This window comes from Pelophylax lessonae (assembly GCF_965119305.1).
Source record: "Pelophylax lessonae genome assembly, chromosome: 5".
Lineage (NCBI taxonomy): Eukaryota > Metazoa > Chordata > Amphibia > Anura > Ranidae > Pelophylax > Pelophylax lessonae.
Window position 1 is genome coordinate 308,809,841 of NC_138772.1, and position 15,219 is coordinate 308,825,059.

General features: G+C 41.8%; 1 protein-coding gene across 1 annotated transcript in view; it reads left to right on the forward strand.

Moving 5' to 3' along the window:
• The window catches only part of LOC309556963 (cadherin-6-like), a 567,199-nt gene that overhangs the window by 470,244 nt on the left and 81,736 nt on the right, over window positions 1–15,219 (forward strand). Inside the window, exon 7 of the mRNA XM_082259546.1 lies at window positions 13,394–13,647. Coding sequence (XP_082115672.1) covers window positions 13,394–13,647 — 254 coding nt within the window. The remainder of the gene's footprint in view (window positions 1–13,393; window positions 13,648–15,219) is intronic.

Consider the following 15,219-nt stretch of genomic DNA (forward strand, 5'->3'; position numbering starts at 1 on the left):
ACTTCTGAAGGTTTGAGGGTGCTGCCTGTTCCATACTCCCCCTACTCCTCATCTAGCCTTTTAGGGGTACAAACAATAGTAATTGGGGCCTAGTGTGGTTGTGTACGTGTGATATACATACACTTTTTTTGGATCATATTTTCTATTCCGCTATTTAATCAAAAACCTTTGGGGATCAGTTAAATTGGGGGATAGTCTGTGTTGGTACGTGTGAGAGAGATCCACCTTTCCAAGTTGTTGGGGTTCATCTCATACTTCTGAAGGTTTGAGGGTGCTGCCTGTTCCATACTCCCCCTACTCCTCATCTAGCCTTTTAGGGGTACAAACAATAGTAATTGGGGCCCAGTGTGGTTGTGTACGTGTGATATACATACACTTTTTTGGGATCATATTTTCTATTCCGCTATTTAATCAAAAACCTTTGGGGATCAGTTAAATTGGGGGATAGTCTGTGTCGGTACGTGTGAGAGAGATCCACCTTTCCAAGTTGTTGGGGTTCATCTCATACTTCTGAAGTTTTGAGGGTGCTGCCTGTTCCATACCCCCCCTACTCCTCATCTAGCCTTTTAGGGGTACAAACAATAGTAATTGGGGCCTAGTGTGGTTGTGTACGTGTGATATACATACACTTTTTTTGGATCATATTTTCTATTTCGCTATTTAATCAAAAACCTTTGGGGATCAGTTAAATTGGGGGATAGTCTGTGTCGGTACGTGTGAGAGAGATCCACCTTTCCAAGTTGTTGGGGTTCATCTCATACTTCTGAAGGTTTGAGGGTGCTGCCTGTTCCATACCCCCCCTACTCCTCATCTAGCCTTTTAGGGGTACAAACAATAGTAATTGGGGCCTAGTGTGGTTGTGTACGTGCGAGATACATACACTTTTTTTGATCATATTTCCTATTCCGCTATTCAATAAAAACCTTTGAGGATCAATTGAATTGCGGGATAGTCTGTGTCGGTACGTGTGAGAGAGATCCACCTTTCCAAGTTGTTGGGGTTCATCTCATACTTCTGAAGGTTTGAGGGTGCTGCCTGTTCCATACTCCCCCTACTCCTCATCTAGCCTTTTAGGGGTACAAACAATAGTAATTGGGGCCCAGTGTGGTTGTGTACGTGTGATATACATACACTTTTTTTGGATCATATTTTCTATTCCGCTATTTAATTTAACTGGGCCTCCATGCGAGACCTGTGTGCCTTGTTGCGCTGTTTTGAGTACTCCACCAACATGGCCAGTGGCAATGACGCCGTTCTCAGCTTAACTATCCCACTTCTATGCCTCCTTGAAAAAACAATTCGGGCGATGATGGAAGAGGATGTGGCACAGGATGAGGAGGAGGAGGAGGATGAAGAGGTAACATTTCCAAGGCTTTCAGGGCAGTCATTCGCAAGGGGCTCCGAGGGTGGGTTCCTGCACACGCAAACGCCAGGGACGCAATTGTCCAGCAGGGGCACAGTTCTGGAGGATGAGGAGGATGAGGAGGAGGAGGAGCTGGAGGAGGAGATGGAACCATGTTCACAGCAGGGTGGCACCCAGGCCAGCTCATGGCCATCACTGGTGCGTGGCTGGGGGGATACAGAGGACACGGACGATACACCTCCCACAGAGGACAGCCTTTCGTTGCCTCTGGGCAGCCTGGCACACATGAGCGATTACATGCTGCAGTGTCTCCACAACGACCGCCGAGTTGCCCACATTCTAACTTGTGCTGATTACTGGGTGGCCACGCTGCTGGATCCCCGTTACAAGGACAACGTACCGTCCTTAATTCACTCACTGGAGCGCGATCGCAAGATGCGCGAGTACAAGCGCACGCTGGTAGACGCCATGCTGCTGGCATTCCCATCTGACAGCGGGGCCACAGTGGAAGCACAAGGCAGAGGAGGAGGAGGAGGAGGTCGCCAACGCAACCAGGGCACCGCCAGCACCTCAGAAGGCAGGGTTAGCATGGCCGAAATGTGGAAAAGCTTTGTCAGCACGCCACAACAAACAGCAGCACCAGCAGCTCAGATGGAACGTCTTAGCAGGAGGCAGCATTTTACCAACATGGTGGAGCAGTATGTGTGCACACGCCTACATGTAGTGAATGACGGGTCTGCCCCCTTCAACTTCTGGGTCTCCAAATTGGGCACATGGCTTGAGCTTGCCCTTTACGCCTTGGAGGTGCTGGCGTGCCCTGCAGCCAGTGTATTATCTGAACGGGTATTTAGCACGGCTGGGGGCGTTATAACAGACAAGCTCAGCCGCCTGTCCAGAGACAATGTGGACAAGCTCACGTTCATTAAAATGAACCAGGCATGGATCCCACGGGACTTTTCCGTACCTTATGCAGAATAGCAATGGATACCGACCTTACCCACCCATTGTTCCATTTTTGCTCTTTCTCACTCTTTTGGGGTGTACCCTCATTTAAAATTTTTGAAAAGAAGCAGTGTTGGCTACCTCGTCCTCCTCCTCAGGGCCAGATTAATGTAGGGGCTATTGGAGCTGCAGCTCCAGGCCCCTACCTTTTATATAGGCCCCGGGTTGGCCATATTCACTGTTACCGCTCTTCTGTCACTTGTAAACACAGAAGTCTGGCTTCTATGCTCGCTTCCCCAGGCAGCACCCTCAGAACCTCCCCACACAGCGTGAAGGCCGGACAAGGAGGGACAGTTGGCGATGCATGGATGTGTTTATGGGCTTCAGAGACAGCATCCCATGTTGAATTAGGCATGCATGGCTGCACCCTTCCTCCTCTGGGTGCATGGCAAGGCACGGCCCTTAAGGCCCTTCAAAATCCTCAGCACCAAGCCCATGATGCTGTTAATCCGGCCCTGGTCCTCCTCCACCGCCGCTTCCACCTACACCGCCCATAGGTGTGCGCAGCCTATTGCATTAAGGTGTGCACCCCAAAGTTGAAATACACATGCATGTGTTTGCCAGCAGGGAGAGTAATGTATCGGGGCCATGTACCTGTAGGCAAGGAGAAATAGAGCAGAGCAGGTCCCAGGGAGATCTTTCCCATCTCCTCACTGGCAATGCTATGTGCCCTAGGTGATTAGGGTGTGCCCAGGCACACCCAGCACACCCTGTGCGCACGCCTATGTCACCGCCACATCCACCACCACCTCAACCTCCCTCCTACTCCATATGGGCCTCGTCCTTCAGAGATGAAGAAGAACATTGTTTTATTTTTCTGTTTTTTTTTTGTTGTTTTAAGTTATTTCCCTATCCACATTTGTTTGCAGAGCACTTGCCATGCTCTTAATTACGTTTTGCTGCCATTTGCAGCACTCTAGCCCTTTCCTTTGGTGTTTTAGAGCCATTTTAGTGCCTTAAAGTTCGGGTCCCCATTGACTTCAATGGGGTTCGGTGTCCGGGAAAAGTTCGGTAAAAGTCCGGGACACGGACCCGGACTTTTTTTTAAAGTTCGGCCGAACCCGTCGAACACGGACATCTAGGTGTTCGCTCAACCCTATTAGGCATGCATGGCTGCACCCTTCCTCCTCTGGGTGCATGGCAAGGCACGGCCCTTAAGGCCCTTCAAAATCCTCAGCACCAAGCCCATGATGCTGTTAATCCGGCCCTGGTCCTCCTCCACCGCCGCTTCCACCTACACCGCCCATAGGTGTGCGCAGCCTATTGCATTAAGGTGTGCACCCCAAAGTTGAAATACACATGCATGTGTTTGCCAGCAGGGAGAGTAATGTATCGGGGCCATGTACCTGTAGGCAAGGAGAAATAGAGCAGAGCAGGTCCCAGGGAGATCTTTCCCATCTCCTCACTGGCAATGCTATGTGCCCTAGGTGATTAGGGTGTGCCCAGGCACACCCAGCACACCCTGTGCGCACGCCTATGTCACCGCCACATCCACCACCACCTCAACCTCCCTCCTACTCCATATGGGCCTCGTCCTTCAGAGATGAAGAAGAACATTGTTTTATTTTTCTGTTTTTTTTTTGTTGTTTTAAGTTATTTCCCTATCCACATTTGTTTGCAGAGCACTTGCCATGCTCTTAATTACGTTTTGCTGCCATTTGCAGCACTCTAGCCCTTTCCTTTGGTGTTTTAGAGCCATTTTAGTGCCTTAAAGTTCGGGTCCCCATTGACTTCAATGGGGTTCGGTGTCCGGGAAAAGTTCGGTAAAAGTCCGGGACACGGACCCGGACTTTTTTTTAAAGTTCGGCCGAACCCGTCGAACACGGACATCTAGGTGTTCGCTCAACCCTACTAGACAAGGATGCCCATTGTCTCCACTAGTTTTTTTTTTTTATGTATTAATGGAGCCCCATCTCAGACTTCAAAATTAGCACAAAGGAACATAAAATGACCCTTTTTGCCGAAGATGTGTTACTTAATGCTCTAAAACCCAATCTTTTCCCTGGTTGAGGTACAGACTACTCTACAGCGATTTAGTAACGTCTCCTATTATATAGTTCAGGTATCTCTTTTTTGGGGATAACAATAACCTCATCTATAAGGCACTTATTTAAAGGCTATGTTCACCTTTTAACAAAAAATAATACATGCGCATTTTTTTGCAGATAAAAAAATGTACATTTATTATTTTTTGTTTCTGGAGCCTCTAAAGCATTACACCAGTGATAAGCAGATGGTGCCATGCTGGTCTCCTACAGATCTGTCAGTGCCTGTGTGCCCATACATTATACAGGCAAGCAGATACAAACTGACAGGAAAACTCAATGAACTGCCACAGCGCTCCACAGCACCATGGTAGTTCATTGAAAACTACAAGCTGACAGGTTATCGGGACTTGTAGTTTTCAGTTTACAGAGGACTGTGTTTTTTTTTAAATGCTGACAGCTAGCAAGGGGGAGAAGATCCCTGCTAGCTGTCAGAGCGCAAGATCAGGGAGGAGCGGTGGCAACTCAGTTCGTAACATGTTACACCCTAATATGAAAGGTGAACTTTATCCTTTAAAGTGTTCTCCATTTAAAAAAAAAAATTTACTACACAAGTAAAAAGTATTATACTTACAGATAGAACACTGGGACCAGACTCCTACTGAAGAAGTCCCCACCTTGGACATAACGGGGGGTGGAGCCAAATACCGATCTCTGTCATTGTATGCGTTTCAAGCTAGCACTGGTCACAGTGTTCTATTTATGAGTGGAAAACTTTTTCCTTGTGTATTAAGAAAAAAAAAATTGAAACCGAGAACAATAGGTCTGTGTCCTCGCTCTTTGCTCCTACGTGTATATCTTCTACCTCTGAAGCTGAATATGCCTGTATATAGAGACATAGTGGATTGAGATTGCTATATCAGGAGCTGCATTCTCTGAAGGAGGCAAAAGTGTGTTATGACCTTACTGGTGATGCAGGGGTAATTGCTGTAAGGTGAGCATCCGGTTTGCACAGGTTTTGGAGACACAGGGCACTTTGGAATATTCACATCATTGTTTTGGAACACAGTGGTAATTGAATATATGAGCTAGTCTTTCACTGTGTCAATAAAAATATATGTGTAGATTTTTGAGTTGATTATGTTAAGTATATTGGTTATTTTTCAAAATACATGAATTTTGAGAATTTATGATTGGTTTACACATTTTGTTATGATAAGTGTGATTGTTTATTATGTATTTGAGTTGCACTACACTATTTTTATGTTATTAGCCACTAATAGTTCGCTAATAACCCACAGTAATACCTCAAACAAACCAGTTATTTTTTCATAAACAAGAAAACTGTTACCTATAGATATTCATATTTTTTGGTCTTTTCTACAATTCTACATTAGCCTTTATTGGCTACCATCTATGCCCAATTAGATTACATGAAGAAAGTGTTTTTGTTCTTTTAGTAAACTCTGGATCCATTAAGAGGTATGCTTTCTAATGCTAACCTAGTGATGGATGAACGATTTTATTGTCTCTTCCTTGGTTTTCACAAATTGTACAGCTGTAATCTTTGAAACATTTAAAAAGAAAATATCGAAGAGAAAAAAGTATATCTTACTTTGTTATCTTAAAGTAGTTTGTTTGAAATGTTGAAGGCTGCGCTTGACTGACCTGCTCAATAGAGGGTCTGTGGGTGGGTGGGAGAGGGCCACTTGAGGGAATTAACTCCCAATCAATCTGGCCCGACTGGATGAAAAAAGGCAGTGGACCCTTGTTAAAGGGTCTGGGCTGCTACCTTAAGATACGGCCTTGTGGTCGTTTCCAAATTTCTTATGGTAATCGGTTAAAGGAGCGCCCAAAATCAGCAATAAGAATCCCACTTAGATCAAAAGATCGTGGGTTTATTGGTAGCAGAACATGTTAAAGCCAATGCGTTTCAGGGGAACAGAGAATCTCCCTTCTTTAGGGCTTCAGGCCGTAAATGTTGCCGTTCAGATCTGCAACCGACAGCATAACATGTTCTGCTACCAATAAAACGACGATCTTTTGATCTAAGTGGGATTCTTATTGCTGATTTTGTTATCTTAAAGTAATGAAAAAGCTACACCCAAATAAACAGGCCTATAGTGAAAATATAAAATTTGCTGTGATCCATAAGTGTTATGTAGGTATAAGAGCTGAATTGGTTAAGGCTATTAAAAAGAGGTAATGGCAAATAGCTCAGTCAGTGTATAACTAGCAATGCCAAACTTAACTGGTGACAGTTTATTACAAAATAAAACGACTTAACATTCTACCTGATATATAGGTAAAATGACCTAATTAAGACATCTTCCTAATATTTCAATTATAAAATGGTTTCAGTTGTGTATAGATATATATTTATATAAATCCACATTATATGCTAAGACGTCTCTCACGTTTGGTCTTGTACATGCCAACTGAAGTTCCAGCTTTGAGAGGTATATAGCAATGAATAAACTTAGAGCAAGCTTGCCTACAAGTTATCCATAACCACCCTAAATGATAACTGTAGTTTTAAAAAAACATTAAACATATTTAGTTATTATTTATGATGCAACCAAGTGGATCAATATCACAAAATGCTAAAAGAAGGCACTCCTGCATTTATTTAGCTAACATGTAGAAAGAGCACAGCCAAAACTAAGAAAAAAGAAAACATCTGTAAGCTCTGTAGATATGTATTCTGATTACCACAGTTGACTGCTGGAATTACTTGTAAAGGGGAAATCAGCAGAGCTTAGTAAAACGGATGCTAGGACTGCCTACCTCTAGCAGTGTGCAATCTCTAGTGATTGCATGGGTTTATTCCTTTAAATAATTTATCATTTATAGATCCAGCCATGGAGACATTGCATTAAAGAGGTATGTGAGTTAGACACTTTATTTTTTTTTTGCTACTACAGTGCAAACCGTATGCAAACTACATGAACAGACTAAAACAGCCATACATGGATCAAAATTCAGCCAGTTAAGCAGGGACCAGCCTAATTCCAATCCATGTATGGGCAGAAGTCAATCTACATGTCAACCTCTTTATAATCATTATGTCATGTCAAATTTCTCCCACTCGATCAGCGCCACAGGCTGTAGATGGCAATGCTGATCAGTGTATTTTGACAGCAGGGAAGTCTCCCCACTGTCAGAATACAATAGCTAACTGATCCATCTATAGGCTGCCTGTTCCCTTTTATAATCAAAATTATAATGTTAATGATAAAAAATTATCACCATCACTTAGTTTTCTTTTATACAGACCTAGATTGATATGGTCACTCAGGCATACACCACTGAAGGGATTTTATAAGCTGACCCACTATTAGTCATGGGTAAATCTGTTTGGGTTCCATTTGAGGGCACATTTGGTGAACACAGCCAAACGTCCACAAATTGCATACTTTAAAGCAAACCCTATTCATCAACAGGAGTTACATTTTGAAGATCAATTCTCTCCATTTTCAAGGCTAAGAAGCAAGGGATTGTCAAATGAATGGCATGAAGAGGAGCAGGATATGTACCAATGCAGAAAAATAAAAATACCATTTGGGAGAAGGGAGCAGCTCTTTTTATAAAGGAAAAAGTAAAATATTAAACATGCACAATTCCTTTAAATTAAAACTTGGGGGGGACGCCTTAAAGGGAAAATCCACCCTAACACTAAAATCACCACATCTACAGGCATTCGCGATCTAAGACTAACCTATCTAGCCCTGTACAGAATAAGTCGGTATACATACCTTTTTTGAAGCCGATCCAGTCTAGTCTCCAGCAGTGAAAGCTCTGCAGAGGACACAGCCCACAATGGTTGTGAAATGAATGTGAAGTGATGTCACTCATAGAGGTATTATGGGGCTTCCATTGTTGACTGCCTCCTCTTTACCTGCCTCCACAGCAAAGCCGCCGCTGACAGCTCAGTGTGCGACTGGACTGGACAGGCTTTAGAAAGTATGTATGTATGTATGTAAGGTATGTCCGGTTATCACAGCCAACGTAACACGTCACTTCCGGTTTAGTGGGACACAAGCGGAAGTAGCGCTGGAACGCACGCTGCGGTCCACATCTAGGAGGACGGTAGGGACACCATCCACTAGACGCCAGGATAATATATATTTAAAGGCTTGTATTTATTCTTTTAATTGTGAGTGCAATTCCTAAAGTTATTTGGAGTGATAAATTATACAATTTTTGGAACGTACTGCACTATTGGTTTTTCTTATGCTTATTTGCATATGCGTATGAGAGACTACTCTGAAGGCACCAAGCTCATCCACTTACCTTTAAACCTGTTAGACCCCCAGACCATAAGGCCTTTAGGGGTCCACACCATCTGGTAAGTGGATTCACGTGTGGGGAGCAAGGGCACGTGTGGTACATATCCGTTGAGCACTTGGGAGCACCTTTATTTATATTTTTTGTGTCAAAGTTTCACAGTGGACTTTTGTGTTTTACACCACTGAATTTTTTACTTGGACATTTTATATCTATATATTTATATATTTATTTATTTATAATCACCAATTTTTGATTCTTTATATTTATATATATGTGTGATACATATATTTATACATTTATAAGCCACTGGTTCATTTTAAGCTAATTTATTATAACCTGTCTGTGAAGTCTTTGAAGTGTTGCACCTGAACAAAATAGTGCAGTAAAGTTGACATTTGCAAAGAGAAAAAAAAAGATATTAGTTGGCAGGGTGCTAAATGATATTTCCCAGCCACTTTGCTCTGTTTGTAAACAAAGCAGTTAGTATTACTCTCTATTCATATTAGATCCTTAGGCTCTGTTCACACTAGCCTGACTCCAAAGTTGCGTGAATTTCAGTGCAACTTTGGAGTCTAACTTTGATACGACTTTGATGTGACTTTTTACACTCTGTTGAACTGAAGTTGTATCAAAGTAGGACCAAAGTAGGGCAGGAAGATTTTCTAAAGCCAGACAAACTTGTGTAGTATTACTAAGACAGCTCTTATAGGGAAACATTGAATTTCACATGTCATCCGACTTGGAGCCTCACAAGTCGGTTTCTATGTCGCATCAGTGTGAACCGAGCCTTATCGTTAGGCTGGGTTCACAATATTGCAAATTGGATGCGGGTTTCCCCGCATCCATAGTTACGTAGTTGCAATGGCGTGAACTCAGCCTAAGAATAAGGTTCAGTTCACAATGATGCGACATAGGATCCAATTTGCATGACAGGAGACTGTGACCGGCTCCCAATGGAGCTGGTTCACACAGCTCTGTGTCGTCTGCGGAGTGGCTTGCAGAAAAGTCCTGTGCATCTTCTGGTCCATTTCAGGTCCAAATTCAGTCAAAAAGTCTTACTTAATTCGGACCTGAAATGGTACATGGGGACGTACCGGACCCCCTGCTGCGAGTTGCTCTGAATTCAATGTGAAACCAGCCTAAATGAAAAACTGCTATGGATTATAAAAGGGGATACCATGAAAGAAAAAACAAACACATGATACTCATTGCAAAATACATACCAAACCTTATCCTTGGTGAGGGTGTGGTATGTAATTAAAGGGAAACCCTATGCAAAACATGAATGGAATGGTGTTGGGTAAGGGATACATAGTACTCCCGGTTACCCATTCTAAAAAAAAAAAAACAATGTTAATCAACATACCACATATTTGAAGTTCTTTATTGAAAAAAAAAAGACCTACAATGTAAATTCATCCATCAATCCCGTTGCCTGGTAATCAACCTCGTTAACAATAAAAAAACTCCCGCCAACCCAACAAAACAAAACAAGACGCACTGACCATCAACATGCTTGCTCCCAGAGGACTCCTTGCAGAGAATGCCATTTCCCAAGCTGGCAGCAAAATTAAACAAAGAAGTGGGGTATCCTGGGTGATATCATTGACTAAATATGATCATGACATCACCTGAGATACATTGCCCTTTTGCAATCAGCTGCAGGGCCTGGAGCTGTAATTTGCAGCGAAAGTCTGCCAGAGGCTTGGGTTGTATGTGTCTTGTTTCGGTGGGTCCCCAGATAGCAAGCAATTGTGCTGCAAGTTTGAAAATGACTTGCTAAGCTATTGCTAGACTTGCCAGGCTTCACAAGTTTGTTGCACAATTCCACGTTGCAGCAAGTCCACGTTGTATGACGCCAGATCAACTTTCTTTGCAAACATTCTGCATGACTGCTGCAAGTTCTCAGTTATGCTGTGCAATAGTCATCCCACAACAGGGGTCACTGTGACTGAATTTTCATGCTGTAGACTTGCAGAGCTTTTGCTGTAGACTCACTACTGCAACTTTGCTCTTGCTAGAGACTTGCCATACACATTTGCTACAAATTGGAAAAGTGTCAACTAGTATTGGTTCTTCAAGTTCTCTGCAGTTGTACAACTTGCCGGTAAAAATGTGCAGCAAGTTAACAGACTTACAATTCATCATTGCCACAATTTTGGGCAAGTTGTCCTTGCTATCTGGGTCATCGGGTTTGTCATTCAGCTTGATTGATGTGCTTTTACATTGCTGGATGCCATGATAGATGATGAGTTTACATTGTGGGTAATTTCTTTTTTCAAATGTGTGGTATTTTTATTTACTACTACTTCTTTTTCTTTTTGGTGGGTCGGGGGGTGAGTATGCTATTATACTGTATAGTATTCACATGGGGAAAGTGAGGATATCTCGGGTTCCCTTATTTTTAAGGGGTCTTCCAAATTCCCATCCTCCCTAAAAACTCCTACATGCCCCAGGCCAAGGGTTTTTTCCACATAAACATGGGGACTGGGTTCTCCCAAAGAGCAGATTCTCCCATGGGAAGGTACCCTTCTCTTGTTGAGGGCATACCAAACCCAAGCAAAGGGGTGGGTATCCCTTGTGACTAAATGTAGTAGTGTCCATGAAAATTGGGGGGGGGGGGGTGCTGGTAGGCCCGCACAGCGTCCTCAATTGTTAGAGGGCAGGTGGCTGCTCACACCCTGGCAACAAAAGATGCTTGCAGGCCAAATAGCAAAAGTTGCATCTAGTGGCGTTAGTAATACAGTAACTAAATGAATGACTTTTGGCTGCAGCCATAGGTTCACTGTAACCTGTTTAGTCACCCACTCAAAGTTTGTACTAAGCCTTGGCAGCTGCACACTCCATCCCTTCTATCTACTCTATCTATCTATCTATCTATCTATCTATCTATCTATCTATCTATCTATCTATCTATCTATCTATCTATCTATCTATCTATCTATCTATCTATCTATCTATCTATCTATCTATCTATCTATCTATCTATCTATCTATCTATCTATCTATCTATCTATCTATCTATCTATCTATCTATCTATCTATCTATCTATCTATCTATCTATCTATCTATCTATCTATCTTTCTATCTATCTATCTATCTATCTATCTGTCTGTTGAACAATCCCAAGCATCAGTAAACAGCAGAAAATGTCATATTATAAAACTCATCAGAAAGAAGTTGTGAGACTATAATTAGAAAACTTTAAGTGGCTGGTTCAGCTAGTAGGTTTTCTAGTTCAGTAAAACAAAGCAAATTAAATTGAAAACGTGTTTATTTGCTGTAAAATCAGAATCATCTTGTTATTAGACAAACAAACATCTGTCTGCTTATAAATTGCATACTACATATTTCCCTCCTCTATAACTAGAGCATAGTATTTATGATTTTAGACATACTGTTATCAAAAAATGATTCTCAAAGCTACAAGATCTAGTTTAGCTTTCAGTCATCAGACTTTCAGTTTATTCAGTAAGGCAAAGAAAATATTGCTGAGAAAAATACGACTAATATCAACCGATTACATGTAAAAAAAAAAACTAATTCTGCCACTACAACATATTTCAGGCATACCTGATTGGAAGCTCCATACAGCCCTATGGATAGGCAGATATAAACAGACTTGTGTCCGTTTAGAGCCACCTACCTCTGGGTCCACCCAGGTACTGTAGAAAACAAAACAAAAAAAGGCTGCAGAAAAGGACATGAAAGCTCGGAGGTATCTCGATGTAAACGAACAGCTGAGTCCATTTAGATCGGGCTGCCCATAGAATTGTCGCAGGTCTGTCTGTATCCACCAAGCATAGACTGAAAGGGCACGGATGTCAAAACACTGATATTTGACTCATGAGCTCTGATTCAGCAAGAATCTGCTCATGGATCCCTTGCTGATCAGAGCTGACTGTGCTCCATCTGAAAGTTGCCTACTACTACACTTATAAGTGTCAATAAGCTCAATATTTGTAGTTACATTTTCTGTAAGGGTGGGTTCACACTGGAGTGGCTTCAAAGTTGCCCGACTCTGAAGCCGCCCCGTGCAGCGCGACTTCAGCGTGGCTTGCAAGCGACTTCTCTAATAGAAGTCAATGCAAGTCGCCCCCAAAGTAGTGCTGGAAACTTTTTCTAAGTCGGAGTGACTTGAGTTGCTCCGATTGGAACGGTTCCATTGCACTGAATGGAACGTGACTTGTCAGGCGGCTAAGTTGCCTTACAAGTTGCCCCAGTGTGAACCGAGACTAAAAGTATGTGATCTCATACAATCACTCTGCTTATTTAATAGGGTAATGCAAAGTAACCTGTGTCAGCTAATTAGATGTGCTTCTTTCCCTCAGCTGTATCAAGTTTATTTAATTTGGTTGGTTACTATAGTCTCCTTCCCTGTGAATATAGATATTGTTCTTTGCACTGCCTTTTTAAATAAGCCCAGTTATATGTGTCAGTAACTTCTTTCTTCAGATTGCATTATACAAACATCTGCAAAGTACTGAGGCAGATCCAATAAATGAGATCTGCTGATGCTGCCATTTTCAAATATTGAAAAAACCAGGCCACCTCACAGACATTTTAATACAATGTCCCAAAACTAAATTTAAGAGGAAAAAAAAAGTAGGTAAGTTGCATATTATTGCTTCTTGTACTGTAATAAAATGATTAGGCCTGTGACTGTGTGGTTTAGATTTGTTTCCTGACATTTGATACATTATACCTAAATTCTTTTGGTGTCCCGAGGTTATATTATATTTTTATTTGCAGGCACTGGACTTTGAGAAAACAAGGATGTACAATTTGAAAGTAGAAGCTGTCAATACATATGAAGACTCCAGGTTTCACTATATGGGACCCTTCAAGGACGTGGCTACTGTCAGAATTTTGGTGGACGATGTGGATGAACCGCCAGTGTTCACCAAATCAGCCTATGTACTTGAAGTCATGGAAGATGCCAAAATTAACACTCTTATAGGCACGGTCACAGCCCAAGATCCAGATGCTGCCAGAAGCCCTGTGAAGTAAGCATTAGATATATGCACATATATTTCCTTGTATGCACATCTATTTCCTTGCATGTACATCTATTTCCCTGTATGTACATCTATTTCTTTGTAATGATCAAAGCTGCAAAATGTTCTATTGTTAAAAGCCTTGTAGATGATGAGACTAGAATTATCAAAGGATGTTTTAGTTTAACTTTTTAGCTTGATGTGTCATTCATGCAAATGGATTCTTACATTGTTTCATAAGTTCAAACCCATGTGAGCAGCAAATATGTGAGGGTGTAAGTCTTTTTTTAACATAGCATATTCTGCACAGGAGATAGAAAGGTGAGTAATACAAGATGAAATGACTAAAAGCCAACTAAAAGCCATATCTTTAAACGTTTTGTTTTATTAATGCCTAGAACAAAATGTCCTATGTTCGTTTTGTGATAAGACTTTGAGATTAAAAGGTGGTAGCGTCCCTTTTCCCTCTATCATTTTCTATTTCTTAGTTGCCCAGATAAAAATGCATTAAATAACATTACCACTGACGTCAGCCACTATCACTTTGTCATTGATTGTACCACTCACTAATTCTATTCTGGGGAGAAAATCAGTTGTGTTTTATTAAACAGCTGAAGTTATACAAACTTATTTAGCAATAAACTGTAAAGATTGCACTGATACAGTACATCTTAGCCACCAATCAGATTTTGTATTGGAATTAATAAAAGAGAAAATATTAGTAGTTAATACAAGTACAAAGCTTTGTATACATCTTCATTTCTTAATAAATGATCCCCCTTGACTTAAATATCATTATAAATAAACTGTTACCCTCCGTAATAAAGGCTAATACAGCCATATTTTGATCTAGGAAAACTAGGCAAGCAACTTTGGGGGGGTCAGGAAATAATAATTTTTGGGCCGTGGGTCAAAGTTGAAAAAATGGCTTTGAGGGGTTCTCTTGTGAAAGGGAGAATATAATATTTTGGGTACATTTTATTTGAATAGGTTTATTTAAAAATATGTACGCTACACCTTGTTACATTGTTAAAGGAATCCGGTGTTGGCCAGGATGCTCACTTATGGAGGCTGAGGGACTCTGAAATGTCTGTTCTAAAAGAGAAAACTGGTTTTCCAGTTTTCTCTAGGAAAGGAACTCTGGGATTGGGGCCTGGAGCCCAGAGGAATTGTAGAGTTTTGGAAGAGATGAAGCCTCTAATGTGGTCTATGTTTTGATGGGGAGTTACCAGCATTTTCTGATTATGCAAGTGTGCATAGATGTTATGATATGGGAGCTGAGTACAGTTCAAGGCTCCTCCCTTATATACAATCCCTGTTGTACATGTAATACAAAGGGTTCCCAGGGAACTATTGGTTATTCTAAATCACAACACAGAGGAAGTTCTTTGCAGCTCCCTTTTTCTGATAGAAACCTCAGTTATCTGGTAAGAAATGAATCACTACTCAAAAGAAAACTGGTTTTGCAGTTTTCTCCAGGAAAGGAACTCTGGGATTGGGGCCTGGAGCCCAGAGGCATTGTAGAGTCTTGGAAGAGATGAAGCCTCTAATGTGGTCTATGTTTTGATGGGGAGTTACCAG